The sequence below is a fragment of the Lipomyces oligophaga genome (assembly GCF_038497815.1).
Source record: "Lipomyces oligophaga strain CBS 7107 unplaced genomic scaffold V1516scaffold_5, whole genome shotgun sequence".
Lineage (NCBI taxonomy): Eukaryota > Fungi > Ascomycota > Lipomycetes > Lipomycetales > Lipomycetaceae > Lipomyces > [Lipomyces] oligophaga.
Window position 1 is genome coordinate 506,431 of NW_027117789.1, and position 27,973 is coordinate 534,403.

Sequence of the window (27,973 nt, forward strand, 5' to 3'; positions counted from 1 at the left end):
GCGGATCAAACATGTCGCTCGTAGTCATTACTGACTGTGAATCTCCGGTTGCAGTAGTAGCCGCAATCAGTTGATGATATGCAGAGCTATTACTACATAAACTAAAAATCTTGCTAGACAGAAAACATTCGATGATGAACACTCTCAAAACATCTTCCTGCCAAGCTAGCGCAATCATGTTCATCGCTTCTAATATAGTCAACGTAGTCGGCAATTGAGGATAAACAATTCCCATTTCTGCTTGCTGTCTCGCAACCAAGGTCTCCGAATATCGTCTTCTATAACAAGCTTTGAGCATTCTCGAGATTCCTCGATCACAAGGTAAAAGCCCAATCATGCCTACACTCTGTGGCATCACAATCACTTCTGTATTTTGCAGCACCACACCTCCGTCGAGAACGTCGAGCGCTCGAGCATGCGCATCACTAAAATCGACAACAAGAACAACTCTGCGACCATTCATCATAGCATCGAACCATTTCAAATAACTTCGAAAAAGAGCACGAGTCATAATTCCTCCTTCTGCATATGCATATGCAGCTCCAACTGTAGTACGGTCGACATTAATGAAACATCGCGGCTTGGAAACCTGGCCAAGAACCCAAACAGGAAGTTTTTGAGATCCATCGGAGTTCACGCAAACCGCTAAAGAGAAAGACTGTTTGGGTTGCTCAGATGACGGCATATCTTTGAACGGAGAAGAAGACGACGTAGCAGTACTGTCAAGTTCCTCCGATGCTTCACGAACAGAGTCACCGCCAGCAGACTGATAATAAAGTAGAGTCTCACTTAGACTGAATACATCCCGCGAGTCATATTTCGCAATCCGTCTTGAGATTGTGAGCAGAGAATTTTTGATATTGCGCTGTGGAGCATTTGCGCACAAAACATTCGGGCCATAACGGGAGCTAGGGATGCCAGGGCGACCCATGGATGCAGCAGCTGGACCAGGCTTGTGACGGAGTTTGAAGCGAGTCAACCAGCCGTCCGAGAAGTGGAATGAGTCGATCTCTGCAGAAGGATACAAAGTCTTCACATAAAAAGCACCTTGCTGCTTGAGCAGCGTTCCATCCACAGGTATAATTCCCTGATACGAGTGATACCATTTAGCCAAAGCAGTCTCCATAAGTGGATAGGTGACCTTTTTGAGTCGCTTCAAGTTTGGATCACGCATATCACTCGCAGAGCCCAGAATCTCATGTCGGCGCTTCAGACATCGAGAAATAGCCGCCTGGCTCGGAGCAAATTCAAACTCCTTTTCGAACCATTCGATCAGTTGGCGCTGATTCATGTCTGGATTCTCGTCCGCATGCTCACACAACATTCGACGCTGATAATGGGTCATACTGAAATGTGACCGCTCAATTGCGGTCGCAGAGGACGAGGATGAAGACAGCAAACGAGTCGGACCGCGCCTCGCCGGCAGATCTGCTACTGCAACTGCCGTTGAAGCTGCAGTCACTGTCTCGACGAACTGGTCCGCTCGGTCTACCACTTGCACCCGATCCGAAGGGGACAGAGATGTTGCCGCCATCATCGCAGATGCGGGAATGAGGTACGCCTGGACGCGCCCGCGGGTTTACAGGCCGGTAGAAAGACACCTACAAGAATACCAGACGTCGTCAAAGCAGAAACATGAGGGAAAGCAGCAGAAAAGGATGCGCAGGGGAAAAAATTTGTTCTCGTTTAATCGCTCTCTTTCTGCATACTTTTACAGCTTGACGAGTAGTTCTGGGATTTACGCGCAGAATCCCTCGAGCTGCGACGTTTCTCCGCCTTCTTTTTGCTAGCAGGCAGGGAGGCTCCTCCCTCCTCCCACAGACCTTGACCATTTTTCCCCGTGCAGAGCTGTAAGCAACAGAGATGCTTGTACCTGATAAATTTTACTAGGTGCCAGATCTTTCCGGCAGCTTTATTACGCGCCGATCTATAATTGATTAGGTCGAAAAGATAGCAGAATAATAAAAAATGCCAGATATTGCTACGTAAGTTTATGATTTGCTTGAGTCTCTGATCGAGTTCGTGTTTTATATGCAAAAATCTTAACCGCTCCTGCAGGAAAGGATTAGGCAGCTGGGCTGACGACGAGGACGACGAAAATGGATTTCCAGCACCTCTCGTCACGCAGAATCCAGACGGAACAAAGACAGTCATCTCGTTTAGAGTCAACCCTGAAACTGGAAAGAAAGTCAAGGTTACGCAGAAAATTAAAACCACAATTGTCAAGGAGCACGTCAACGCAGATGTTGCTGAGCGCAAGCGCTGGGCAAAATTTGGTCTTGAACGGAACTCTGCGCCTGGCCCTGATACTAAGACTACTACCGTCGCTGAAAATATCCCGCTGAAGCTCGTTGTTTCTTGGAAGGAATCCAAAGACGACGAAGACTTAAAACCGAAGGAAGCTCCAAAGTCCAAGGGTCTCAAGTGCAGAACCTGCGGAGGCGACCATTTCACAGCTAGATGTCCATACATGGACAGACTTTCTGCGGCCGATCCGGCTGCAAGCGACTCCAACTCTTCTACTCCTCGCAGTGGTACTCCAGAACCTACTTCTGCGGGAGCCCGTGGCGGTGCTACTACAGGACGCTACGTTCCTCCACATCTCCGTAACGGCGGTGCTACTGGTGGTCGTGGGTTTGGCGATCGGAGTAGTATGCTGCGCGAACGAGACGATAGTGCTTCATTGCGTGTTTCCAATCTTGGCGAGGATGTGACTGAGGATGAACTTAGACTTAAATTTGAAAAGTACGGTAGGATCCAACGTATCTTCCTTCCTACCGACAGAGAGACCGGTAACTCCAAGGGATATGCCTATGTTTCTTATATTCGTCCTTCAGATGCCGATACTGCTATAAAGATGCTCAATGGACGGGGCTTCCAGAATTTGATTATGCGGGTCGAGTTTGCTCAACAGCGTAAATAGTTATTTTGATTTGGCTTCACTTTTGTTCTTCACGCTAATGGTTGGGTTTTGCTTTGAAATCTATAATACATTCTACCATACATACATTCTGTCAAGTCTCATTGGATCTGATAAATGCCACGCTAGATATACTCTGGCCTTTAATTCCACCAAATTCGTAAACTGGATATTTGATAGTTTTCCATACACTCAATCCTAGACTTGTCAGCTCGAAGTTTTATTATAACGGTGGTAATACTACCAGTAGTTTGTCACGTACCACTGACGGTCATCAGTTTTATGAGTTCTTGTTCCGTGAAATTACAGCTCGTGATTAGAATGATCCCACCAATGCGAACTAGTTTATCACGCACAGCCAATGGATACAGCTCTACGCCAGTCATACCATCTTTGACTATATCTTGGCTCAATGCAATAGCATCCAGTGTTCCCTTGTCCAGGACTAAGTCCCAGCCTTGATTTTCGGATTCCGCGGGCAACGTCAAGAAGTTGCTACATTCAAAAACAATATTACCGTTGGGATTATCAATTTCGCCGGAGCTGACTTTCTTTTTCAGAATCTGAATCGCAAACTCAACAGATGTTTCCGAATAATCCACTCCACATAACCGATTAGCCATACCGCATTCGCTGCGCACTCTAAACAGCAAATGGCCGTTTCCGGTGCCCAAATCAATAGCTGTAGTAGTTGTCTTTGAAAACGGAAATTCATCGGATATCTCATTGGAGGAAGTATGGTCAATTATAAAATCAACTATTTTGTCTTCTGCATCTGAATCAGCAAACCAAATTTCGCCCTCATCGTCGGAATTGTCTGCAAAATTCGTCTGTTCCACATTGTAGAAATCGTTCCAGCTGGCTGATTAGTGTGCAGCTCCACCGGAATTTTTGAACTAACATACTACTGTTTCGTACCCAACTTGGAGCTATTAAGTTTCTCTACTTCAGCATTGTCCGCAATCATTTCTGGAGCATCGAGTCTTGGAAATAAATTTCGGTTTGAGCATTTTCTCACTCGCACTATGAAGACATTTCCCAGAACAGTAATCGCCATTTCTCCCAAATCTAAGCAGTGCCTGTACGTCACTTCGATCCCAGAGAGCTAGTCAGCTTTCCGACGATTGCAAGCAATACAAACCACAAGGATGTCGAGATTTTACGATGACATAGATCCCGAAGTCGCAAGAATGCGCCAGCTCATTGCTGCTGACTATACAGATTCTGAATCGGCCGGTACCGATGATTTCATGGATGTCGACGATCAAAACGCGGTTGATCCAGCGTTGAGAGGAGATACTTCTCGAACTTCGTATAAACCCGGTAGAGGAAAATATGAGAATGGAAACGAAATTAACTTAACAGACAATGAAGACGAGGACAGTGAAGCGGATGACATTCGCGATGAACAGTCGGATAGACAAGAGAACGACAACGAAGATGATTTTTACGATGACCTGAGAAGAGCTGCGGGATTCAAGTCTCGACAGTTGAAAAAAAAAAAAAAAAAGCGTGGCACTCCCAGGGAACAGGAACCATCAGAGGAAGTGAAAATTTTGCTTGGTCAGGCGAACCAGGCGTACGCGACTAATGATCTCGATGAGGCAGAGAAAATCCTTGCTGAGGTGATTCGAATTGATCATAATGTCTACGCTGCTTGGAAAACTTTAGGAGAAATCCACAAGCAGCGAGGAGATATCTCAAAATGCCTTTTGGCATGGATTTTAGCTGCCCATTTACGGCTGAAGGACGCAGAGTTATGGTCGATTTGTGGAAAATTGTCGTTCCAGATCAATCAAATCGACCAAGCACTGTATTGCTATAATCGAGCGATTTTAGCTAATTCCAACGACGTCGAAGCCATTTTCGAGCGGGGGTTGATATTCAAGGAATTGGGTACTGTCTCGAAGGTATGATACCAGTAATTCATATTGAATATGTAATGTTCTAATCATTCTCTAGGCTCTCGAGGCGTTCAAGAAATTACATGACATGCTGCCGAATGATTTGACAGTCATACGTGAACTAGCTTCTGTGTATGTCCTGCAACGGAACATACGATCCGCAGCTAAACTTTACGAAGACATTTTATTTGCCTCGCGGAACCCCGAGGCCTATCTTTTGGCTCATCCTAACAAGTCACTTCCACCTCCCTTTGGCTGGTCCCAATTAAACATTTTGGCTGAACTCTATGGCGAACAAGAAGACTGGATGAAAGCTATCAGATTAATAAAGACTACTAGCAGATGGCTTCAGAATCGCTCCAATGAACGGTTTTGGGACGATATGCCTGAGGACAACGACGATGAATTTGACCCTGACAGGGCGCCTTTAAACAGACATTTTACTTCGTCAAGAAAGAAAGATAGTGAAGCTGTAGCAGAATACTCAGTACCTTTGGATATACGCGCAAAACTGATTATCTATCGTCTGAAGTTGGGCAACATCGAAGCGGCGCTGAATCATGCAAAATTCGTGTTGAATCTCGCTGAAAATATCGCAGATGGTCAAAATGCACATCAGTATGGGGATTTATTTATCGACGTTGCAAATGCGTTACTAGAGGCAGAGCAATATGAGCAAGCGCTAGTACTGTATCTACCGATTGCAGAGCTCGATCAATACTCAACACCCGCTGTAATACTTTCTATGGGCCGGTGTCTGCACGGACTTAGAGACTTTGCACAAGCTGAGACTGCCTTCAAGACTGTAATTGCAAATGATGAGAATAATTTAGATGCTCGAATCGCTTTGGCAGAGGTCTATGAGGCTACTGGAAGACGTCAGGAGGCATTGGAATTAGTGCATGAAGTAATGAGATTTCGCAAAGAGCAAGAACACGCAAGCACAACAGTGACTGAACTCATGCAAGCCGAAGATAAATCTCAGGAACCGGACGGTCTAACATCACAGCAGGATGAAGTAATGTCGTTCATTCCCAATGCCGACTCACGATCAGCTGGTAGTGGCTCCGGTAGACCGAGAACCAATCCTGCATCTCGTCAGCGTCCAACTAGAGCCGAACGAATGCAAGCAGAAGAAATAGCGGCCAAAGTTGTAGCCACAAAATGGAAGCGACTGCGACAATATCAAGAAGGATTGAAATCCGGAAATATGGTAGCTATCACCGAATGGTCGCAAACTGCATCGGAACTTGTTGATATGTTTATAAACATAAAGGCATTTTTTCCTTCTGATAGACAGAGATTATTCCGTGGGTTCTTTGTGGCTGCAAAGAAACGCGCAGGTCGACAAACTATGAACGACCGACTAAGAGGCATGGAGTCTCGACTACAGGAGTCCTTGGAGCAAGATATCAGCGACGAAAAGGACAATGGAGAACAGAATGCAACGGAATTTAGAGGAGTCCCGTTTGATGACTGGTTTTCTTTGTTTATGCAATATGCACTGACATTGACGTGGCATGAAGAAGTTGAAGATGCATATTCAGTTTTAAGTCGAGCTCGAGATGCAAATGTTTTTTTTCAAGACAAGTTAAAGCTCAACACGATATCTTTTGTGCAGCTTTCCTGCGCATTGCATGTTTCCGATTATAAGCTTGCGTTGGACACAGTCCGAAATATTATTGCCATGCAAGATACCCAGTTTAATCCTGAAATGTACAAACTATTTCTTTGCGCACTTCCCGGCGGTCAAGCTGCGGTCGATATTTTCAACCTTGCACAGACACAGAAATATCTTCTTCGACATGTGAAAGGCATTGATTCAATAATTCAGAAGTGCACGATCACTGGTGCAATCAAAGTTGACGACTCTAAAGTGGACTCCAGTCGAGCAGAAACTGAGAGTTCTGTGCTGCTTATTTTGTATGGTCAGATTCTTGCAAGTTCGCGCAGTCATGTCCCTAGTTTAAGTTATTATATGCGTGCATTTGCAATTTCTCCGAAAGACCCAATGCTCCTCTTGTCGATTGGGCTAGCACATATCCACAGAGCTATACAGCGATTGACAGATAACCGGCATTTACAAATCATCGAAGGAATGAGCTACTTAATGGATTACTATGAAATCCGGCTTGAAGCGACGATCAAATCGCAGACTGACGCCTGGGTCGAGGCGCAGGAAGTCAACTATAATCTTGGAAGAGCATTTCAAATGCTTGGACTCCACGATATAGCCACCAAGTACTACGAACGGGCTTTGAAAGTTACTCTTCCTACTAGTAATGATGTCAATGTAAAGCAAACGGTCAGGGCCTACAACTTGCGACTTGAGACTGCGTATAATTTGCAGTGGCTGTATATGATGAGCGGGAACTTCCAGTATGCACGATCGATTGTAGACACGTACTTGGTAGTGTAGGAACAAAAGTTTGCAAAAGTTTGTAAAAATAGTTATGTACAATACTTTACGAAGAACATTATTGAAACACTTGATCCGGCGATATCCTGAACTCTTCGCCATTTTCACGAATACTTTCTCGATTTTTATCTCTCTTGAGCGGTCTTCTCATATCAAAGGCATCTTCATCGGGGATTTCTGGATCGCCCCCGTAATAGTCCACCACACGTCTGTAGACGCTATATCCGAATCCCTTATACATATTGATTGCCTGAGTATTACTCGACCGAACAAACAGATCGATGAAATAGGCATCATATGGATCCTCACTGCGCCGTTCCAGATTGTCCACCAATTGCCGCGCTAGTCCGATACGACGGTAATCATCTGCTACGGAAAGGCAGGTTACGTGGCCATGCCAGTCTTTGTCTTTGCCTTCTGTTTTTCCCATCACTAGTCTGTAAGTATTCAAACTGGACCTAAGCATATATCTGAAGTCTTACTATAACCTGTAATTTGTCCCTGCGGATTTTCAGTGGAGAAAAATAATGTCGGCCACTGAACGAGATATGTCAAGTAGAAACTGATGTGAAAGTTCTCGGTCAAAACATCCAAATTGACAGCATTCAGACGAAATAGATCTGTGGCATGAAAGGGTTTTAGCGATGCCATTACACGAAGCGGGACTCAAATTAAATCAGAATGGATCGTTCGTTCGTAATCGCTAACTAGAGTAGTTAGTCTATGAACATTACACCCTTCGGTTGATTATAAGTCCACCTGAGTAGGAAATTGAAGATTAGCAGATATTTCCAACGAAACAGTTGGAATATAAAGCAGTCAGTTTGACGGACGGCCTATTTATCTGCTACCTCTCGAAAAAAATTGCTTATTCAACCTTTAATAAGCCGTTTCTACCCACACTTTTCGTCTGAGCATATACTATTAAAAGTCGCCCAAGATTTTAAAAATTCAAATGCATTATAACAAATATACATAACTTTTAGATCTGAATATACAAAGTCCAACTAATTTAAATAGCGATCTAAGCTTTCTCCAAGCACGCCCTCGATGACAGGTACCAAATCACGCTGGACTTCGGTTTCGACCGTTTCGTCTTGGTCTTCTAACAGCTCTGCCACCACAGGAACTAACTGCGGGAGCATGCCTAGCCATTCTTCACCTAGTCGCTCGTAAATTGCTTTCAAGGTTTTGATGGCGGCAATTTTCACGTCGGATGCTGAGGATCCAGTGTTAGACCTAGCAATCCGAGAAATCTTCGAAGGCAATAATTTGACAGCATAATCATTTTCATCCTCACTATCCTGTGCATCTTCACTGGCGCTCTCATCGTCGCTCATGTCTTCATTTGAGTCACTCAAATCTTTCATATAGCCTAGCACACAGTTATTAATCGTCTTGTAATGCTCCTCACTTGAACAAGACACTGCAAATGCAAGAATGGCTTGACTCAGAATTTCGGAATCATGAAGTCCAAGCGCTAACTGCGCAATAAGAGGACCACAGATCTTATCAAATCGCACAGGTGCTTGCCAAAACTCTTCCTGATCATTCGAAAACGCAGCGTACAAGGTACCGACTATTGCATCCCATAGTTGACGATCGAAATCCACAGTTGGATTTGACACAAACGATATTAATAGGTCTGTTGTGTTGTCGATTATGTAGCCATAGTAATTCGTCACAATCGATTTTAAAGATCCAAACAGTTTCTCGCATAACTTGAAGGTGACTAGTAATCTATTTTTACGCGCCAGATCCGATTCAACAGGATCTTCCATAGCCCATCTCGTGACCCTCACAAACAACGGCCGAAAGGTTTTATCATTCATCTTGAGAACGATTTGCATTGCTAAATCGATGGAGTCTTGTTCGATCACTCCGACAATTTTTAATTTTTCCGGATCGTTCTCAGCGTCGTTTCGAGAATTGAATCCAGCAATCAAAAAGGAAAATAGATTGCTAGCCTCCGACATCACGGACTTCCTTGCTCCTCGCTCGACAACTTGCGTCATTAAAGATAAATACAGCTTGGTGATAGAAATATCCCAACTAGCTAAAACTTCAGAAGCACTAGCAAGTAAGGCTCCGATCAATTGCTTTGTTGGAACTTTGGAAATCACATTCTCGAGTAATACGTTCCGCGCGCTTTCGCTATCTTCCAATCTCACGCTCGCTTCGTCACTAGCAGATATGAAGACAAGTCCCAGAATCTTGTTCAAATAGCTTGCCATAAACATGGGAATCCTCTTCACCAAGGAATCGATCAACATAAACACAGCGATGACTACCAAGGTCTTACCCTCATTTATCGCTCGTTCAAGAATAGTTAAGGAGATCTGGATTATTTCAGGCAGCTTGGACAAAATCCTGGCTCCCAGAGCTGTGACCAGCGAACTTAGACATACTAATGCCGAAACAGCAGCACCTTCACCTGGATTGCGCACGCCATGCATGCTTAAAGTGAGTTCCAAAACTTCTCCCTCAAATGCATCAGGTTCAATACTTCCAAACAGACTTGACAGAGACTCCAATACCTGAAAGCCAAGTTTACAGAGTTCGAAATCATCCGATGCACAGTCCGAAATTGCTGCACAGATGCTAGGTAAAATTTTCAAGGCTGAGTTACGTCCTAAGACATCATTGGCTTTCACATTATGTTCAAATTTGCTTCGAATGATAACAAGGCCGCGGCGAACAGTAGCTGGATCGCCAGACCGAGAAATAAGTTCTTCAATAACTAGCACGAAATCTTGAATAGGCAGAACGTTTAATACCGATTCAAGCGTCTCATATGCCTCGTCTTGGTATTTCTTCAGCCTCTTATCACCAGCAGAACTGTCAACAATCGCAGTCAAAATGTCAATCGCAGAGGCAAACGAAGATTGAAGAGATAAAACATCTGTATTGCTCCATGTTCCTGATGCTGGAGAAAACGCCTCTACCAACTGTAAACGAACAGACTCATTAAGCGTTCCTCGAATAAACACCAGCATATCGATCTTGAAAAGCAAAATTTTATCTTTTCCAAGACCGACAAGATCTTCAACATAAACTTCTCGCTTGTCCTCGTCATCCAAATTGGCTGGTGTGGCTTTAACAAAATCGAAATAGCGACTAACAGCATAGATACGCTCAGAAATAGTGAATCCACGCAAGAATATTTCAACAAACTCAGAAAGCTCAGATGCCACTTCTGTCTCGCCAGCTAGCACCGAATCCCAGTGTTGCTTCGCCAACAAGCGCAAAGTTAATGCAAGACTGTCATTTGGACCTAAAGTCCGAGCAAGCGTTATGAAAAGCTGGATCCGTCGATGATAGGGGATATGTGGAAATGCACTCACAAAGCTCTGCAGCAGCTCAGCAATTCCGAAACCGCTGCCAGAGTCGGCACCAGACGAAGTGCTTACAGCGAGAGCAGGAACTACTTTAGAAATAGTTTGTTGAATAACATGGGCCGAGAATTCATCGTCTTGACGAATAGTATTGGCTCCCATGAAGGTAAAGATTGGCATAACACTATGGAGCACAAGCTCTGGAGACACAGAAGCAAGAGAAGCTACCAAAAGTAAAAATTTATTCTGAACTTGTGGAGCTGTAGTCGTTCGAATGCAGCTGACAATAATGTCCATGCGCACAATACTTGGATTCAGCTGAGCCGGCTAGAGAAAAATAAAAGTATTAGCATATTTAGATATTAGAATATCGCTCGAAAAAGCCAAAACTTACCGATAGAGTTTTGATAATTGGTAAAATACAATCCACCAGTACTTGCTGAGTATACTGAACAGGTAATGAGCTATCAGTTTTCAGAACAAAGAGCTCTCCCAAAATCGAAAATAGTTGCTTCAATAACTTGCTATGCGTTTCGGGCTTACTATCTTCAAGTAAATCAAGAATAAGAGTCACTTTTCTCAAGCTTGCTTGCAGTAACGCTAATCTATCATCCGCTGAACGAGCTGTATTACTTTGACGACGACGTCGCTTCGACTGCTGCTGCTCTTGCAAATCACTGGAGTCGACAGTAAGGATACAGGAAGAAAGAAGTCGTGAAAAATTTTGTGTTGAAATATTCAACTTAGTCAGACAATCTATAGCTCCATATGCTGCGTTTTCATCTAACGCAATGGTGATTAAAATTTCCAGAAAGTCTATCTGGGAATCGAAATCCCACTCATTCCAAGTATCCACCAAACGAGTTCCTGCAACATCACTGAGACCCGAGATATCTGCCTTGATACAATTAGATATAAACTGTTTTCCTTCAGGTATATCACCACCGCAAACTATGTTACTCAAAAGTGCTTCAAAATTAGTGACTGATAGACGTTCAGCAATTAAGCTTTCTATCTTGTGCGACCGACTTTCTATCCATGATGATAAAAGGGGAGCACATAAACTTGACAATGATACAGAAGTCTTTGAAGTGATGATGTAAGACAACAACACATACTTTACTTTGAAAACCGGGCACGAGGTAATATGACTAGCAAATGAAGTCAATACAATCTGCTTCAAGCTCGATTCTTTCCTCGTCTTTTCAGCTCCGAGTTTGACTCTGGTATCAATTAACTGGGATATAACAGTCCTGGCGTAGTGCCGATCTAGTAAACATTCCTCCAGTCTGGGATCAATGTAGTTGGCCAGCATTACTCTAACTTCTTTCAGTCCAAGCCATTTTAATTCCTTTGTCTCTGAGCCAGAGCCATAGAGAGTGTCAAGTCCCCAGATACCTGAACACTTTGATATCTGGTTATATCTCGTATGTAAGTAGCGAAGAATGCGGCAAGAAATTTCGCGAATCGCCTCAGAAGAGTCATCTAAAGCAATCAAAAGATAAGGAATAGTTGCCTGAAGATCAAGGTCAACGGGTACCGATTCGATAAATTTTTCGAACATAACAAGAGCTTCCAAACGAGCCAGTGTAGGATATACACCGACCCAAAAACGCATGAGAAATGTAAGCGCAAGATCTGACTCGGGAGGAAATAAAACAACGTTCTTGATAAGCATCGACGACAGGGGCTGGTGTTCATAAACTCCTTGCACAAAGATATCTGCAATTTCCTGAAATTCCGCAGATGTATTTGGGCCCAGATAGGAGACACTATGAACCTTACAGGCTGTTCGAATACGTTCCGTAAATACAGCTTGGTCAGGCTTCAAGTCTCTATCAAAATTGATGTCCTTCGGTTCAATATTCACTTCGACAGGAAACTTGGCATTAAGTTTCAATTCAACGTCATCCAAATTCATATCAAGAGCTTTGACAGAAGTAAATACCATTTTTTGAAGCTTTAAGTCAGATTCAGAGTCAGATATTAACTGACTCAAAACTGACTTCAATTCCGACACCGAATCTACAAGCGCTGACAACTGGAACATTCTTTCGATTATGAACTGAGCCTGAGAGTCTGAAAGAGGGAACATACGTAGAACATCAATAATTTTCGAGGATTCTTCGGGCCGATTCTGCAAAATAGAAAGAGAAAAGGAAACCAAAAATTTATTAACTTTGATTTTTTGGCTCAGTTTCCTTAAATCTGAAGAGAGATCTTCGATTCTGCTGACAGATTTAAAAATCCTATCATCCAAAGGTTGATATTGATTGTCAAAAATGTCAACGAACTGAAAACACTGAGTCAGCGCAGCAAGACCTGCTGTAGATGATTTTTTCGTCCAGTTGAGTGCTATAGTAAGAGAGAGCGCGTTCAAAACCTCAGCGCTCAACGAGCATTGAGCAACTAAAATAATAACAATCATATATGCAGCAGTCTGAGCTTCAGGAGATTTGTGGGCAGTCAACACCTCAGAGAGGTGAGGGATCACGCGCTCAGAAATGACTTCTTCAGACGTATTACTTGATTTTAGATTCAAAATGACTGCGATGGTTGAAGAGGTCCAAAATGAAAGAAGAGTATGATATTCAAAATGATGAGAAACTTGAGAAACTATGAAATCAGACACGAGATTGAATAACTGTGCATCCCTAGTCAGCGCCCGAATGAGAAGGTTTTTGGGAACAACAGTGGTGGTGACTTTGGCATTCGAAAGAAAATTGAAGAGAGGCGGAAGAGGAGTTGAAATTACATCCAGTATGCGTGAGAAAATCGAATGTGAGTAATAAGGAAGAAATGTGAGGAGAAGTAACTCTCTGTTCATCTCATTGATGCTAAGATATTTAGAATTAAAGCAAAACAGCCGGAACTAGAGGTACCTACTGGAATCTCCGAATAAGCCACTCTAAAGCCTTGAGAGAAGGTTGTAGAAGAATCCGAGAAGCAATAAGAGAAAGAAAGTGTTCAATAGCTTTGTCAAGATTTGCGTTTTGATCTTCGGTCTTGAGAACGCTAATTGTTAGAAAAACTACCACGCAAAGAGTGGGAAATAACGCACCTGGACATGACGATCGATCGTAATACTTGACTCTGCAAACAAGCTCCGTTCAAATACACGAAATCGGGAGTCTAACGATACAAGTTCCTGGAATCCAGAATATGCTATGACAAACACAGAGTCAAGATCCTGTTTTGAAGCATCGGCCGGGGAAAATAAGAGCGAGACCGAATGGGCTTTTTGACGCTTCTTGCGGTCGAGTGTAGAAACGGCCAAAGACTTGGTCTTGATTACAGACAGTTGTCTTGCTAGCGAAGTAGCCATAACGAAAGTCCTGACTCACGCCTAAGAATTACGGATTAGTGAAAAAGCAGAAGTGGACCAACCAAATTTGAAAAGAATATTTACGGTGGGATTTCAAAATTTTATTCTACTATCGCTCTTGGGATCAACGAAAGTCCCAGCAGCCATAAATAATTCTACTACACGGTACATTACACCAAAAAACAGCATAATGGCATATTACATAATTAAATGCAGGTGGATTGACTATCTGACTGTCATGACAAATACAAGAGAGACTTTTACAACCTATCGGAACATATACACTTTTGAAAACCCCACGCACCCTACTCAGAACATCACCAGCCTAATACACGAATCCGAGAATCTTGCCAGCAACATGCTTTCGTCGGGCCTCCTCGTGGTCCAGAATACCGGCAGAAGTAGTCAAAATGATGTAACCAAACTGTCTGGAGGGAAGGAGATTTGTGACCCAATTCTCCAAATCTCCAATGCGGACGTTAAATCGTGGGGAGATGACACCACATTTGTTCAAACGACCATTGAGCTGAACGACGATCTTTCCAGAACGGTGGTCATCAACGTATTCAAACTCATCAATATATCCTAAATCTAGTTAGAAAGACATATTTACTATTGAGTTCAGAAGTAACGTGTAAAATGAATGTCGGAGAAAAGTAAACGCATGATCATGATAATTAAAATGTCAGCGTGTAAGAAGCGTTTCTTCGGAGATTCATCTTCCGAGATATTAAAAGACAAAATAAGATAGTAGCATAACAGATTCCGTCCAGTTATTACTCGGGTACCGTGACAAGTGAGATTTTCTCGAAATCCAAGCACATTACTCCCTACGGTAAAAATGAACCAGTTTAATACATACCATGCTTCTGCATAACGGTCAAGAACTTGATGATAACCTTGCTTGAGGGACGGATGAGAACCTGGCGCTTGCCCATCTTCTCTGCGTTGTTGATGGCATTCAGCGCATCATTAAGAACTGAAGTGCGAGTCATGTTGAATTCTAAATGATATAAATATTAGTATCGCCGAAGTCCATTAAGCTAACTGAGTGTCCTAGTCGGAAGAATATGTTTCCAGAACAAGGATTCAGAAAGCACTGTCGCAGTTCTTTCAACACTGCATCGTATCCTTTTCAGCATTTGATTGCCATAGGACGACGCAGTTCTCCTCCAGCAGACAGATCCCGATATCGCTTTCAGCCGACTCTTTCAACTATTTCATTCCGACAAGGTGTCCTAATTGCTATTAAGCAAAGCAACTGCTTACCTGTTTACTTTTTGTTGAGCACGTCAATGATGGCAAATAGATTAGTATAGACGAATACCAGAATAATTTGACTTGTGCATATCTCGCCCGAGCATCGCAATCCGGAGTCTACAGTAGTCTGCGGCTCACAACACGATTTGAAAACAGTCACAACGTAGCCCTAGATCAGTTGTAGGGTTAAATATCACGTGAACTAGATATGATTATATAAGCAATGAAACTCGTAGCGGTATCACCCTGTTTGGGTGAGGAAATCTGAACACTTTCTATGCCAGAGTCGAATCAAATAGACCTCGATATGCCGAATGTCCAGCTTTCTGCGCAAATTGAGTCGAAGCAGCAATACCACCATTATAATTGATAGTAATGTTAATAAACATAATCACTTTAATTTCATTTTATAATGCGAAATCATCCCAGGTGAACGAGACTTCATACCGCTAAAGAATTTAAGACAAATGTGCAGAGCAATTGAGAACTCTGTCAAGACTGATTCCTATAAAAGCAATTAGTGGATAGCTTTTTGGTCAATCAGAATACAGGTTTGATTGGTTAGAGTTTTTCAATTATTTTTCTAAATCTGGCTTGAACACTTCAAGTTCATTTCAATATCTTTTCCGAGAGCTATCTCGGAAGCAAATTTAGTAATTTACCTTGAGCAGATTGTCAATGGAGTAGACTTACAAAATTATAACTCTTGAAATATAATGTCATTAAGGTTACATATTTTGAAAATCAAGCTTATGCGTGAGTAGCAGAAAAAGCCATATTATCTCTATGCGCAATATACTCCGAGTCCGAATATCCTAGTAGGGTTTCAATTTTCGAGCTCTTCAAACCTTTAATTCGAGCAATTTCAACCGAAGAGTAATTGACAATTGCCTTTCCAACATCTTCACCTGACCTTAGCACTGCTTCTCGACTCGATTTGATAATATCATCCGTAGAGTTCTCGTTGCCTGCCCTGTCAAGAGCTTCACGATCGACAACGACCAAAGCCACAGCTTCTGTAGCACTGAAGTTACCCTTAACATCAACGATCCCTGCGGGAAGTAGACCAGCTTTATTTGTCCTCGTGATTGCCTTATATGCGCCCTTGTCGATGTAGACCGTTCCATGTGCTTTCAGGCCATACAAGATCCAAAACAATCTATCTCTAATAGGATGTGTTTGTGGAAGAAACCTAGTGTGCTGAGGTACCTGAACAGACGAATTACATGATAGCGATTCTGAGGGTGAATGGCTTCCTTGTCGACTAGAAGTCCGCGAGGTATCGCGTGCTTCTTTGTCGATCGTGGAATCATCAGAGGGAATCGTAGGATTTCGACGTTTGATTCCAGTCTGTTCATCGGCTTTTCGAGATTGTAGATAGTGAATGATCGCATGGATATTCCCAGGCACGGAAGATTTCGTGATGATTGTAGTTACGCCTGCTGAAGTAGCAAGTTCGGCAGCTATAAGTTTTGTGACCATTCCTCCAGTTCCAACACTGCTTCCTGCGGTCGAAACTGAAATGGATTACTATATAAATTTGAAAACAACAATAAAATGCTTACCGTCCACATGCAATTGACTAATGTCGCTTACGACTTCTATTGGTTTCGCATCTGGATTTAACCGAGGGTTCTCAGTATATAGTCCATCAACATCCGTCATTAAGAAAAGATAGTCAGCATTTGCCATACCCGCAGTGATCGCAGATAATGTGTCATTATCGCCAAACTTAATCTCCATTACTGACAAAGTATCATTTTCATTGACAATTGGGATCACGCCCATGTGGAGCAGCTCTGAGAGGGTATTTGCAGCATTTAAGTATTGTGCTCGCTGAAGAGGAGTTAGAAATGCGCATAAAAATTTATATATCCAACAACCCTCTCACATCTGCAATATCGTTTCGCGTCAAAAGAATCTGCGCAACCGGCTGGTTCAGCTGTCTGAACAAATCATCCCAAAGAGCAATAAGCCTACACTGCCCGACGGCGGCTATAGCCTTGAAGCAAGTTAACTAACCAGCAGCACTTCACTATCTCATAAAATGCGGATATTATACCTGTACAGTTGCCAGATATTTTGGACGCTTCGAGATATCCAATCGTTTTAAGCCCATCGCTATTGCTGCTGAAGAAACAATGATCACCCGATGACCTTCTCGCCGTAATTTTACGACGGTCTCGACAATTAGGGACATATTCGCAATCCGTGGTTCATGAGTAACCTCATCACAGATGGAGGACGTCCCTTTAGCAAAGATTAATGATTGAACTTGTAAATTGGTTATAAAGCAGTCTCCGTACCTAACTTTATGACGATGGTGAAATGTTTTTGTTCCTTCCCTTTCATAGATTCCATAATATCCTCGCAAAAATTTGTAGCTAATCCTAAATGAAACTTCAAATCTGAACTAATGATTTCTAAGCTATTGAATTATCATTTTTGTTTTGATTTGAGTCTAGATTTATTAGTATTCACACAAGCGTCAAAATTAGTATGGCAGCCTGTCGAATTTGGGACAGTAATTCTTGTGGATGATCGTTTTGTCCCAGTTCTCGAAATTCTGTAGATAGCTTACAGCAGATAGTAAATTATTATCTCGTATCCAATCTTACTTAACAATCTTTAGAGCTAAATGCCAACTTCCGCCGATACATCTAGCTCTTCCGAGAGTTCTTCTAATTCAACGCCAGAACTTCCGTCTGGCTTCACTTGGCTTCGGATGGTCGCTGCGAACTACACGGGTCTGATCACTGAGGAGCAACGAGATCTTTTCCAGAGAGTAGCTGCTGCAAAGAAAGAGCAAGTCGAGTGTAAATCCTGCGAAGAATTCAGAGATTTCAGTCTTCGATATAGTAAGTTTGATCTCCCTTTCCCTCTATTGTCCATTTTCGAATCCCACATCAGTGTTAACCATTATGTAAGGTCCAATTGTAACCTTCATGCGGGACCATATCGAGAAATTAGGTGGAAAAGTACTTCGAAACGACATCATTTGCACGAATTGTGATCAAACTGTGGCTGGAGGTTTCAACCCAGATCTAGGTATCATGCTCTGTCAGAACTATGTTTTGGGGAAAAAGCATGTTGAAGACACTATTGCGCATGAACTTATTCATGTATATGACGAATTGAAGTTCAATGTTGATTGGCTTAATCTAAAACACCATGCTTGCTCGGAGGTACACATTCTTATTGCCATAAAGTGCTTATGAATACCATATATTAACTTTTCTAGATCCGCGCGTCGAATTTGAGTGGTGAATGCAGGATGATGAACCAAATGTTCAGATACAGCCAATTCAAATTTATCAGAGCCCACCAGGACTGTGTTCGACGACGCGCCGTTCTTTCTGTCTCTGGAAACCCAAATTGTCAAGATCAAATTCACGCTGCAAAAGTCGTTGACTCCGTCTGGGATTCTTGTTTTAACGATACTAGACCATTTGACGAAATATACCCATAATGTGTAACTTTCATCCTAGAATGTAAATATATTCCCACAAATTCTACTTTTACTTGTACGATAGCATGATTTTAAATAAAACTATTACCATAGAAAATATTAGAAATTTTACAAGTGCATCAATTTCCCATACTCTATGCCAGATAGAATCAGTGCAACTTCTCAGCCTGACTCTTGGGCCAAAGTGGTCGGTTCTTCATTATCCATGGATGTTCGGGAATCTGTTCTAGTGGAAATCGCTTTTCTGGCTTGTGCTGAAGTAGCTGTAATGGAATTAAAATTCTGATTCGCATATTTAGACGCAGAAAACTCACCTTTCGAATCAAATCTGAAGCCTCGACGCTCACAAAGCCTGGAATCTTAAGATCCACTTTCGAAATTCTTTTATATGTAGCTTTATGTGCTGGTTCCTCGAATGGTGGGCTTCCGACCAGAAACTCATACGTCAAGACGCCCAGAGCCCACAAGTCGACCTTGTTGTCATGATCCTTCGCCTCGACCATTTCAGGAGGAAGATAATCGAGGGTGCCACACATCGTATTGCGCCTACAACGCCATTAGTACTGAATTAGAGTAGAATTCAATAGAACATACCTCGACGTAGGCGTATGGACGCTCCAACCAAAATCCGAAAGTTTTACTTCACCGTCAAGACCAATCAGCAAGTTTTCCGGCTTCAAATCTCTATGGATGATGTGCTTTTTGTGCAAATATGCCAAGGCAGCAGCGATTTGACATATGTACTTTAAAAATTAGTGATCCATAGTTAATCATGAAGTCAGAGACATTACCTGAGAAGCCAAGACGTCATCAAACCTTCCTTTCTTTCGAAGGACCTTGAACATTTCTCCTTGGCCAGCATACTCTAAAATTAAGAACACGCGAGATGCGTCATGAAAGTGACCATACAGTCGTAAAATGTTTGGATGTCTAAGATTTGATTGAATTTCAATTTCGCGCCGAAATTGCTTTTCAACTTTGTAGTGGATCAGCTCTTTCTTCTCCATAACTTTCAAGGCACACACATATCCCGTAGCCTTATCTCTTGCACAATAAACCTTGCCAAATTTGCCCTTCCCTAGCTTTTTTCCGATTTCAAAGTTTTCCAATGTATATTGCCTCGGAGAAGCCTGCAAGGAATTTGCAACGTCATGCGAACTAACAAAGCCAGATGGAACCTGAGAGGCGCCTTGCTTATGCATATTAGGCGAAGCCGGAGGGGGCATCTGCGTGTTTCTCGAAGAGGTATTAGAAGTAGATAATACATTGCTATTATGCAACGCTAACTTTAGTAGAGGATTTCGCATGGTATTATTGCTTGAAGCGTTTTCCTTGTTTGTCCCATTGCTTCCAACGGGGAGCGCAGAAGTATGTGAGGTAGAATGCAAAGACGAAAGCTTAACCAAGGATCAGAACAAAAGACGATTTCAAATAACTCTAGATACTCACTTTAGATTTTGCAGATCCACCGATCTGCGATTGATTCCCATAGTACGAATTATGAGGATCTTGAATTGTAGTTCGAGACAGCCTATTTTCTAGAGTCCTGATGGCCGCCATGATATTCTATATATATTTTTTTCAGCTCGCTAAATCTATTGAAAGCAATTGATAAGTTTTATTTTTTTAAAAAGAAAAAGAAGGAACTTGAAACTTGAACAGACTATGTTTTTAACTGAATGTGCGGCTCTCACTATTTACACAGAAAACAACTTTCCTAATGTAGTCATAAATTACGTTTCCTAGACAACAGTCACATGATGTGTAGCTGGCATCTCGATTTTATTCCAGCGACTGAGGATCCAATTATAGGCTGTAAATACACTCGTTTGTCAGCTTCGTAATCTATGCCAGATTCTTCTAGAAAATCACTACGATGCCATAATTCAATCGTAAATATATAATAATATATTTGGATGAATGATTAGGTCCAACACGCACAATATATGTCATAATAGAATTTAACCGAACGACCAACTCGGTCACAAAATGAGAAAACAACAACACCAAATACTGGAAGAAATGTACAATATAAAGAGAAAATCAAGATCATTCTACAAGTCTAATCAAACTTGCCTCCTGCTGAAGATGCAACCGGATGAGAAGTTGTAGACATTCCTCTCATTGATCGCCTCATCTTGCCTCTCCACCACCAGGCAACAGCAAGGATAATACCTGCGACAAAGCTCAGGAAAGCGAATGGATATCCGCTTGTGATAGACTTGACTGTCTGCACAAAATTGACGAATCTACTGGTGGTCGACTTGGCCTTGATTTTGTTCTCGTTTAGGAAGATGACTTTAATGGTCTCGAAAATTTTCGCACTGGCTGTTGGTACAATATTTTGGCCCTCGACATCTTGATCCCAGTATTGCTTGTTATCCTCATCATTAATAATAACACGGGGACCAGTAGCGCGAACATTGATTCCATATGTCTTTTGAAGCCATCGTTCCCAAAATAGTCCATCGACCCAAGCAAAACCGACCTCCTTTCGAGGAGATAACACGATATGCATGTTATTAGCTTCTTTTAGAGCCTTGTCATCACCCTTCTCCTTTGCTTCTTCGATTTTCATTACCTTCAGTTCGCGTTGAGACTGTCTCTCGGCCTTTTCGGACACAGCACGGTAATCAATCCATTTGGAAGCTGTCGCCTTAAGCTCTTTTTTGGCTGCCTCTAATTCCTCTTCCTTGGATTTGTCAAGTATTCCGAGGACAACAGTTCGACCATGCATAATCTCATGACTATTCGAGGCAGTCAGTTCAGGTAGAAGAGGGAGCCAGACCGTCTTCATCCAAGCGAGAACTTTAAGATGATCGCGCATTTCCTTTGGTGACAGCGCTGGGTAATAAGAAGGACGACCATCGTTAGTTGCAACGAGACGGGGAAAGGTGGTAACGCGAAAGCGAGAGGCGAGAATAGAGGAAGACGTAGTGAAGATAGGAGCATGACCAATCAAAGGGAGTGACACACGTTCCAGCGCAACCTACATATTAGTATGTATGATTTCGAGTAGCCTGACGAAATAACTTACGAAATCCTCTTTAGCTGTAGTTTCATCGAAAAAATAAAGAAAAATGACTTCTTCCTTCTTTTCAATTTCTTCGAACTCGCTGGCGTCCACTGAGCGAACACGGGCACTCATGGCCTGATTTGCAAAAGCAACAAGGTCACCGACGCCACGAAGTCCATCGTACTCGATTCGCTCAGAGCCCAAGAAATACATTAAATCGGGAAATCCTTGAACTCGAGCGACTTTACAAAGCCTCTTTTCTTCTTCACAGTTGACTTCAGCTATATTGAGTTTACCCTTCATTTGGCGAGCAAGCTCAATCCAGGCTGGTTCCAAGGCCTTGCAATAGGGACACCAAGGAGTATAGAACTTTATGAAATACCCATCACCGGATGAAGTAACAAGTTTGTTGAACGATGCTTTAGTCAATGGAACAGAAATTCCCTCAGGATTAGGTGTTGCTGGCGGTTTGGCGGAATCAGACACTGGAGCGGCAGCGTTTTCCATAACCTTTTCGGTACCCAACTCGGATTCGACTGAAATATCTAAAGCACTATTATCAGTGAGCTTAGCATGAAGAAGAGACTCATCTGGGCCTTTTGAATTGGGCACTGAACTATCTGATATAGAATCGTCCACCGTAGAGTCATTAGTGCCATTAGAGTCAGTAGTTTCAGCAGTATCAGCATCCTGACCGACATTTGCTTGATCGGCACCGGCAATAAAATTTTTCTTTGCATAGGCTGCCAATCCTTCTGCTGAGCGAGAAGCAGAGCCGGCATAGCGTTCGACAAGTTTTCCATCACGGTAAAGAATAAGAGTGGGATACTTTGATATGCCGTTTTGCTGGCACAAGTCACCATTTGCATAGCAATCGATATTAGCGAAATGGAAATCATGAGCAGCTGCAGATTCAGCAAGTTCAATGGAGACCAGAGACCAGATTGGAGCCAAAGCTTTGCAGTGCACACAATAAGGTGAAAAGTGCTTTACCCACCAAGTACCATGGCCTTCGATGACCATAGCATTAAACCGATCGGGGTCCAAATCGACAGTAGCATCCTCGTTTTGGATTGAGTCCGTATGCTCCTTTTCTGAACTTGATTCAGTCACGTCACCGACAGCGAACGTGATTAATAAGCCGATAATGAATAGAAGTCGCAAAAGGAAGGCAGAAGTCACCGGTGATTTCGATACGACGGGACGCATTATGAAGGAAATCTAACCGAGTAGTTTTCAACGTGGAAATATACGTGCAATAATACCAAAGAATCAGATAACTAAACTAAGGCAACTATTAGTGTCCAACAATCCTGTTTCCGAGAAAAATACGCGGTTCTTCGCGTTGTTGACGAAACGAGGAAGCTGGTGACGAACTTGCAGACGGGAGATCTCCACAGAAGTGCGGCGTGACCTTTCGGAGCCTAGCAAAAGAATGAACGGACAATTTAGACAACGAAAAGTATGGAATCCAGAACAATTCGGAACTCTTTCGATTTGATCGCCGAGTTAACACAAAACAGACAGCAAAGAAGACCTCTCGGTTGCTCGATCGCTGCTCCACTGAGCGGACAGATATAATCATCCTTCAGCGTTGGATGCCGCCAAGATCACGTGATTGTAAGCGCTGGTTTTTGTGTAAGCATGTAACTAGGGGATTGGTATAGAAGACAGAGGATATCATTACTCTCGAAAGTTTGCTGCGAAAGTCGCTCTTTACGATTGGGTAACAGAGCATAAAAGTGCGATAGAATGCAAGATCCGCTGAGCTCGCTCCGTCATGCGGTGTCTTCGGGCTCCGCTCTGCGAATGCTGGCTTCTGCAGATCCGCAGTCGGATCCAGTCGACGATATAGCTAAAGCAACACATTTGACCTTTGTCACGGATCCATCAGTAGCGGCAGCGCTTGATCTTTCTGTAGCCACGCGATTTGTCAGACAGAAGACTCAGGATGCGGTCGATCTACGAGCTATATTGTTCTGCTGGCAGCAGAGGGATGAAAATGTGGCAACTTATCTTAGATTATGCGAGGAGAAAGGTGTAACGAATCTGTCGTTCATCGAACGTACCTCACTTGTTACCTGGCTGCAAGGTGCTGACGAAAATTCTGAGTTCATTACTCCTCTAGAAAGCGAGCGAACCACTAAAAATGAAAGCGCCCGGACTTCGGTGGTCGATTCTGCTTCGACGCAAACCAAACTTATTGCTACTCCCAAGTCAAAAGCACCTTTGGATCCACATCTAGTGAAGATATATTCTCAGGAACGAGTTCTACTGAACCACAATTCAGTATTACATGGCTCCAAGCCGACCGTATGTTGAAATATATTTCAAGATGATATTTTCATTTTAACAACGTTTAGAATTTCGATTATGTTCGCAAGGAAGCGTTTGCATCGTTTCTATTAGCTGCTCGAGAGAGATCACAGCCGACATCTCGTAGTCGAGCCCAAACAAGCACTACTAGTACATCTTCCGCAGCTGGAATAAGTGGGCAAGCGCGTTCCGGTTCTGGAAAACGACGAGATCCGATTATTTTGCTTTCACCATCTGCCTCAGCTCTGATCACGATGTCTAATGTCAAGGATTTTCTTGAGCGAGGTACATATACGTCTACACCTGCTTCATCGTCGGCAGTCAACATTCAAATGATCACGAGACATTCACAGAGGCTAGGACAGCTACGATTTGTGGTTGTCGATTCTGTAGAAAGATTTAAGCCCGATTATTGGGATCGAGTTGTCGCTGTCGTGACCACCGGCCAGACTTGGCAATTCCGATCATATGCCAGAGGCATGAATGATCCTAACGTACTCTTTCAAAAAGTTAAAGGTTTCTGCGTTAGTTACTCGGGGGATCCACTGCCAGAGAACATTCGTTCATGGAACGTGGATGTTGTGCAAGTAGATAAAGTGCACCGGTTCCGAGATAGGGAAACAGTTGAAGGCATGTGGGATAGTTTGGAAAAATGGATGGAAGCAAGAGGCTGGGGAACTCGTGGACGATAATTTGAATATGCTAGACAACAATTCGTCTAACCATATGCTATGGAATGATATCCTATGAAATCTTTGTCCAAGAAAGTATGTAATTTTAGTATTCGTTTAGAACTGTGTTTAGTTGGTTATGCAAGTTCATAAAAGCTAATGGCTCTGTCCGCCTCTAGCAAGTTCTGTTTAAAACCTCTAAGCGAGGATGCTTGCCATGCAGGTCCGCCCGAGTCAGAATGCACTGTCCTGACATCTGCCGTGCGCTCGGCCGTTAGTAAGTCGAAGATTGCGCCTGCGATTAGCTCGATTCCAGAAGGTTCAGTTCCACGCATTAAAACCACGTCTGCGGTTGGTTTGGTCTGAGTGTCGGGTCGATTGGTCAATTACTCTGTACTGTTTCTTAGATTTGGACTGCAGGACAACTTACTCCGATGATGAACTGTTCCATGGCAGGTTTAGCATGTTTAAGATACTAGTCTAAGTTAGAGCTCCACATAGAAAGCTGTAGGGGGAATGACGCACGTTATCTAGAACGAAGCTAAGGTCAAGTCCCCTTTCGGTATCTCTAGTGATTCTTCGAGATAACCGTAGATCGGCATCCAGATCAACATATATCCGGATATTGCCCAACTTTCTAAGAGTCTGAGCATATAAGGCATACATTCCTTCCACGATAACGAGAGAATTCGATAAAGCCGTAATGTACTTTTCCGCTCTGATAAAGTCTATTGCTTCTAGAACTAATGAGTACGAGCCCGATAGGACTGTGCAGAAAATATGATAACGCACCTGGTCCCTCTGGATTTGAAGCCTCGTCGACAGCTTGAGCAAAGTCGGATAAGCTAACGATAACTATATCAGATACTTGCCAATCTTGTAATCGCTTTGAAATAGCGTTGCATATTGATTTCTGGCAGTCAGCTAGTAGCTTAGAACCCAGATTGAAGGCAAGATATCCTACCTTTCCTGCAGCTTGGCCACCGCCGACGAGCGCGATAACTTTTGGCGGCATTCTGGATGAATACAGCAAGTGAATGTACTGTAATTGAAATCTGCTTTTGGAGATTACCGTTCAACCGCGTCTGAAGGCTTAAGTTCCGCCTCCAATACGAATGGAAGTTTGGATATTGACGAGTAGAGGATTGGGAGTAATCTGCACCATCCTAGGGGCTTAATTCTTTGATCAATGATCTCATAATTTCTTTCAACTTCTTGCGTATAAACTGATTCTCACAACCGTTTGAGTAGAGTAGACTTTGGACAGGTCCAGATTTAATCATTTGCGTCATTTGTGCAAATTGTCACAATATCGCCATATTACGAACCTGCTTGGACAGTGTTTTCAACCAGCCAACTCTAAGTACACAATCTAGCAAACTACCAGCAGCTACCAAAGCCAACAGGAATACTCGTTGATTGATGCTCCATTACTCAAAAGTTATCCTGTATTATTCAATTTTTCATTGTTAACTCAATCAATTTCATTGACTGAGATCACCTGTGCTGTTTGCGACCGTTTGTCAAAGGGCCGAGCAATTTCCCTTAATAGTTTCTCTAACTCTTCAATATCATTTCTAGACTACCTTTAAGTCTCATTTCGGCAGCTACATAGACCCTCATGGATAGAAATTTGCTGGCAGTATTTGCATCAGCCAGTTTTTTGCGATTTGGCCTGAGCTACATATGGCCAGATGTCCACGAATTGCTGGATCAACGCGTCGAGGTAACTTCTTCTGCGACTTCCTTCAAGCAATGTATCGGGCCCACTTTATTATTTCTGTCTGAACACAAACACTAATATGACCTAGTGAAAGAAGGGTTGCATTTATATAATCTTGGAATCTCTCCGTATGACGGAGGGGTTTATAAGCAAGTACGTCCAACATCTACATGAACACAGAGCAAGCCACTAATAGTGACACATAGTCTCCATTGTTGCTCCTACTTTTTAACAGACTGAGTCCTGTGTCAGCAAGCAGCTTTACAATTAACGCTGTGTATTGTCTATTAGATCTGTTTTCTGCATATGCGCTATGCAGATTATCGGCGTCAAATAAACTGCCGAAGTTTGCTGGCCGGCCCGCCACCTGGGTCGTAGCTGCATGGTGAGTAGTTATCCTTTGTACTGCACAGTTACTCTATGTATGTTAACCGTAGTCTTCTAGTTTCCTATTTAATCCGTTGTTGTTGATAACCTCGCTAGCACGGTCTACTGCGGTAATATCAAACACTTTTACTATCGGGGCTATCTATTTTGCATTCTACAGTATGTACTCTCGAGTTTCTCTTGTTCGCTCATATTAACCTCTACTAGACAAGACGTACATGTCCGTGCTGTTCCTTGCAATTAGTTCGCACATAAATTTCTACTCTTTATATTTCCTCCCTGCGTTCGTCTTGCTATGGCGGCAGCCTGGTATTTCCCGTATCGCATTCAGCTTCCGGCAGATATGCATCTTCATCTTGATACTAGTCAACTTAAGTTTTCTAGGACTATACGTATCTACACCCTCTCGTAACACAGAAAATTCGAAATCGCATTATATGTTGCAGTATCTAACTGCCACGTACGGGAATTTACTTTACTTTGGTGATCTCACTCCGAACATGGGTCTATGGTGGTATTTTTTTATGGAGATTTTTGATGGATTCAGACCACTATTCACATACATTTTCCAGCTTTACTCGTTTATTTTCGTGTTTCCAATCTCTATAAGACTGCAGTAAGTTTTGCTTTTATAAGCAGTTCAATATGTATCTCTGCCTAACAAAATACAGTAAACAGCCTCTATTTGCAATCATCACCATCGCAGGACTAACCACTATTTCTAAATCCTATCCGGAACTAGGTGACTTGGGTGTCTATCTGTCGCTTCTTCTTCTCTACCCCAATATCTTTGAAAGTGAGAATTTCTAAAGTGAAAATGAAAGCAAAAATTTGCCTTGCTAACTAGATTCGCAGATACTTATTACAGCCTTCTGTCAGTCCTTGTTATTCTCCATGCGCTTGTGCTCGCTCCCTCGTTCTACCATCTCTGGATATATCTCGGTTCAGGCAACGCAAACTTCTTCTACGCCATTACACTCGTCTACACCATCGGCGTCACAGTCATCATTTCGGATACTCTTCGCGCGACTTTGAGAATCGAGTTTGACGGAGGTGGACCTTCTGCAAAGCAAGTCTCCCAAATCTGAGTCCTCTTTATTACCAAATCTTAACCAAAAATTGAAAACTTTTCTGTAATTATCCTTGAACCAATAAACCAAAACACAAATAGACCAAAAAGCAAATCAACTTCTTCATTTCATTTTTATATCCTGAGTATTCCTCGGTT

General features: G+C 42.7%; 13 protein-coding genes across 13 annotated transcripts; 5 read left to right on the plus strand and 8 right to left on the minus strand.

Annotated features, from left to right (window-relative positions):
* The first annotated feature begins 1,871 nt into the window (after positions 1-1,871).
* Positions 1,872-3,018, plus strand: V1516DRAFT_639082 (eukaryotic translation initiation factor 3 subunit G-domain-containing protein). Its single transcript, XM_066920078.1, has 2 exons — positions 1,872-1,985; positions 2,059-3,018. The coding sequence occupies exons 1-2, from the start codon at positions 1,969-1,971 to the stop codon at positions 2,921-2,923; spliced, it is 882 nt and encodes a 293-aa protein (XP_066776728.1). The 5' UTR covers positions 1,872-1,968; the 3' UTR covers positions 2,924-3,018.
* V1516DRAFT_625580 (methyltransferase domain-containing protein) lies at positions 3,015-3,887 on the minus strand (the record flags this gene model as incomplete). The annotated part of the gene is made up of 3 exons (XM_066919709.1): positions 3,015-3,118; positions 3,183-3,778; positions 3,826-3,887. The coding sequence occupies 3 exons, from the start codon at positions 3,885-3,887 to the stop codon at positions 3,015-3,017; spliced, it is 762 nt and encodes a 253-aa protein (XP_066776729.1).
* V1516DRAFT_652483 (uncharacterized protein) lies at positions 3,781-7,317 on the plus strand. Its single transcript, XM_066920277.1, has 2 exons — positions 3,781-4,830; positions 4,883-7,317. Exons 1-2 carry the CDS (start codon positions 4,069-4,071, stop codon positions 7,241-7,243), a joined length of 3,123 nt encoding a protein of 1,040 aa, XP_066776730.1. The 5' UTR covers positions 3,781-4,068; the 3' UTR covers positions 7,244-7,317.
* V1516DRAFT_652486 (acyl-CoA N-acyltransferase) lies at positions 6,864-8,093 on the minus strand. The gene is made up of 3 exons (XM_066920278.1): positions 8,003-8,093; positions 7,726-7,946; positions 6,864-7,675 (listed from the first exon to the last, which is right to left on the minus strand). Exons 2-3 carry the CDS (start codon positions 7,892-7,894, stop codon positions 7,302-7,304), a joined length of 543 nt encoding a protein of 180 aa, XP_066776731.1. The 5' UTR covers positions 7,895-7,946; positions 8,003-8,093; the 3' UTR covers positions 6,864-7,301.
* On the minus strand, positions 8,094-13,987 carry V1516DRAFT_712548 (uncharacterized protein). Its single transcript, XM_066924289.1, has 4 exons — positions 13,640-13,987; positions 13,465-13,583; positions 10,973-13,415; positions 8,094-10,905 (listed from the first exon to the last, which is right to left on the minus strand). The coding sequence occupies exons 1-4, from the start codon at positions 13,901-13,903 to the stop codon at positions 8,251-8,253; spliced, it is 5,481 nt and encodes a 1,826-aa protein (XP_066776732.1). The 5' UTR covers positions 13,904-13,987; the 3' UTR covers positions 8,094-8,250.
* A 114-nt stretch (positions 13,988-14,101) lies between these two features.
* On the minus strand, positions 14,102-15,229 carry V1516DRAFT_676862 (40S ribosomal protein uS8; the record flags this gene model as incomplete). Its single annotated transcript, XM_066922484.1, has 3 exons — positions 15,173-15,229; positions 14,766-14,906; positions 14,102-14,488 (listed from the first exon to the last, which is right to left on the minus strand). Coding segments are annotated over exons 2-3 (369 nt in total), but the record flags the coding sequence as incomplete, so codon positions are not given.
* Positions 15,230-15,913: 684 nt separating this feature from the next.
* On the minus strand, positions 15,914-17,515 carry V1516DRAFT_625102 (Aspartate/glutamate/uridylate kinase; the record flags this gene model as incomplete). The annotated part of the gene is made up of 5 exons (XM_066919691.1): positions 15,914-16,680; positions 16,729-16,999; positions 17,055-17,165; positions 17,226-17,413; positions 17,470-17,515. The coding sequence occupies 5 exons, from the start codon at positions 17,513-17,515 to the stop codon at positions 15,914-15,916; spliced, it is 1,383 nt and encodes a 460-aa protein (XP_066776734.1).
* Positions 17,516-17,752: 237 nt separating this feature from the next.
* V1516DRAFT_676869 (Atp23p) lies at positions 17,753-18,729 on the plus strand. The gene is made up of 3 exons (XM_066922485.1): positions 17,753-18,021; positions 18,092-18,348; positions 18,405-18,729. The coding sequence occupies exons 1-3, from the start codon at positions 17,802-17,804 to the stop codon at positions 18,630-18,632; spliced, it is 705 nt and encodes a 234-aa protein (XP_066776735.1). The 5' UTR covers positions 17,753-17,801; the 3' UTR covers positions 18,633-18,729.
* A 52-nt stretch (positions 18,730-18,781) lies between these two features.
* V1516DRAFT_625904 (kinase-like domain-containing protein) lies at positions 18,782-19,834 on the minus strand (the record flags this gene model as incomplete). The annotated part of the gene is made up of 4 exons (XM_066919725.1): positions 18,782-18,895; positions 18,947-19,178; positions 19,227-19,375; positions 19,424-19,834. 4 exons carry the CDS (start codon positions 19,832-19,834, stop codon positions 18,782-18,784), a joined length of 906 nt encoding a protein of 301 aa, XP_066776736.1.
* An 860-nt stretch (positions 19,835-20,694) lies between these two features.
* Positions 20,695-22,857, minus strand: V1516DRAFT_625128 (thioredoxin-like protein; the record flags this gene model as incomplete). The annotated part of the gene is made up of 3 exons (XM_066919693.1): positions 20,695-21,621; positions 21,670-22,193; positions 22,266-22,857. 3 exons carry the CDS (start codon positions 22,855-22,857, stop codon positions 20,695-20,697), a joined length of 2,043 nt encoding a protein of 680 aa, XP_066776737.1.
* A 600-nt stretch (positions 22,858-23,457) lies between these two features.
* V1516DRAFT_626391 (RNA pol II accessory factor, Cdc73 family-domain-containing protein) lies at positions 23,458-24,656 on the plus strand (the record flags this gene model as incomplete). Its single annotated transcript, XM_066919746.1, has 2 exons — positions 23,458-23,961; positions 24,012-24,656. 2 exons carry the CDS (start codon positions 23,458-23,460, stop codon positions 24,654-24,656), a joined length of 1,149 nt encoding a protein of 382 aa, XP_066776738.1.
* Positions 24,657-24,721: 65 nt separating this feature from the next.
* Positions 24,722-25,946, minus strand: V1516DRAFT_676881 (uncharacterized protein). The gene is made up of 5 exons (XM_066922486.1): positions 25,600-25,946; positions 25,428-25,548; positions 25,161-25,372; positions 25,066-25,110; positions 24,722-24,997 (listed from the first exon to the last, which is right to left on the minus strand). The coding sequence occupies exons 1-5, from the start codon at positions 25,648-25,650 to the stop codon at positions 24,773-24,775; spliced, it is 654 nt and encodes a 217-aa protein (XP_066776739.1). The 5' UTR covers positions 25,651-25,946; the 3' UTR covers positions 24,722-24,772.
* On the plus strand, positions 25,832-27,934 carry V1516DRAFT_676887 (GPI transamidase subunit PIG-U). Its single transcript, XM_066922487.1, has 7 exons — positions 25,832-26,392; positions 26,447-26,511; positions 26,565-26,743; positions 26,804-26,904; positions 26,953-27,361; positions 27,417-27,541; positions 27,601-27,934. The coding sequence occupies exons 1-7, from the start codon at positions 26,257-26,259 to the stop codon at positions 27,831-27,833; spliced, it is 1,248 nt and encodes a 415-aa protein (XP_066776740.1). The 5' UTR covers positions 25,832-26,256; the 3' UTR covers positions 27,834-27,934.
* The last annotated feature ends 39 nt before the right edge of the window (positions 27,935-27,973 follow it).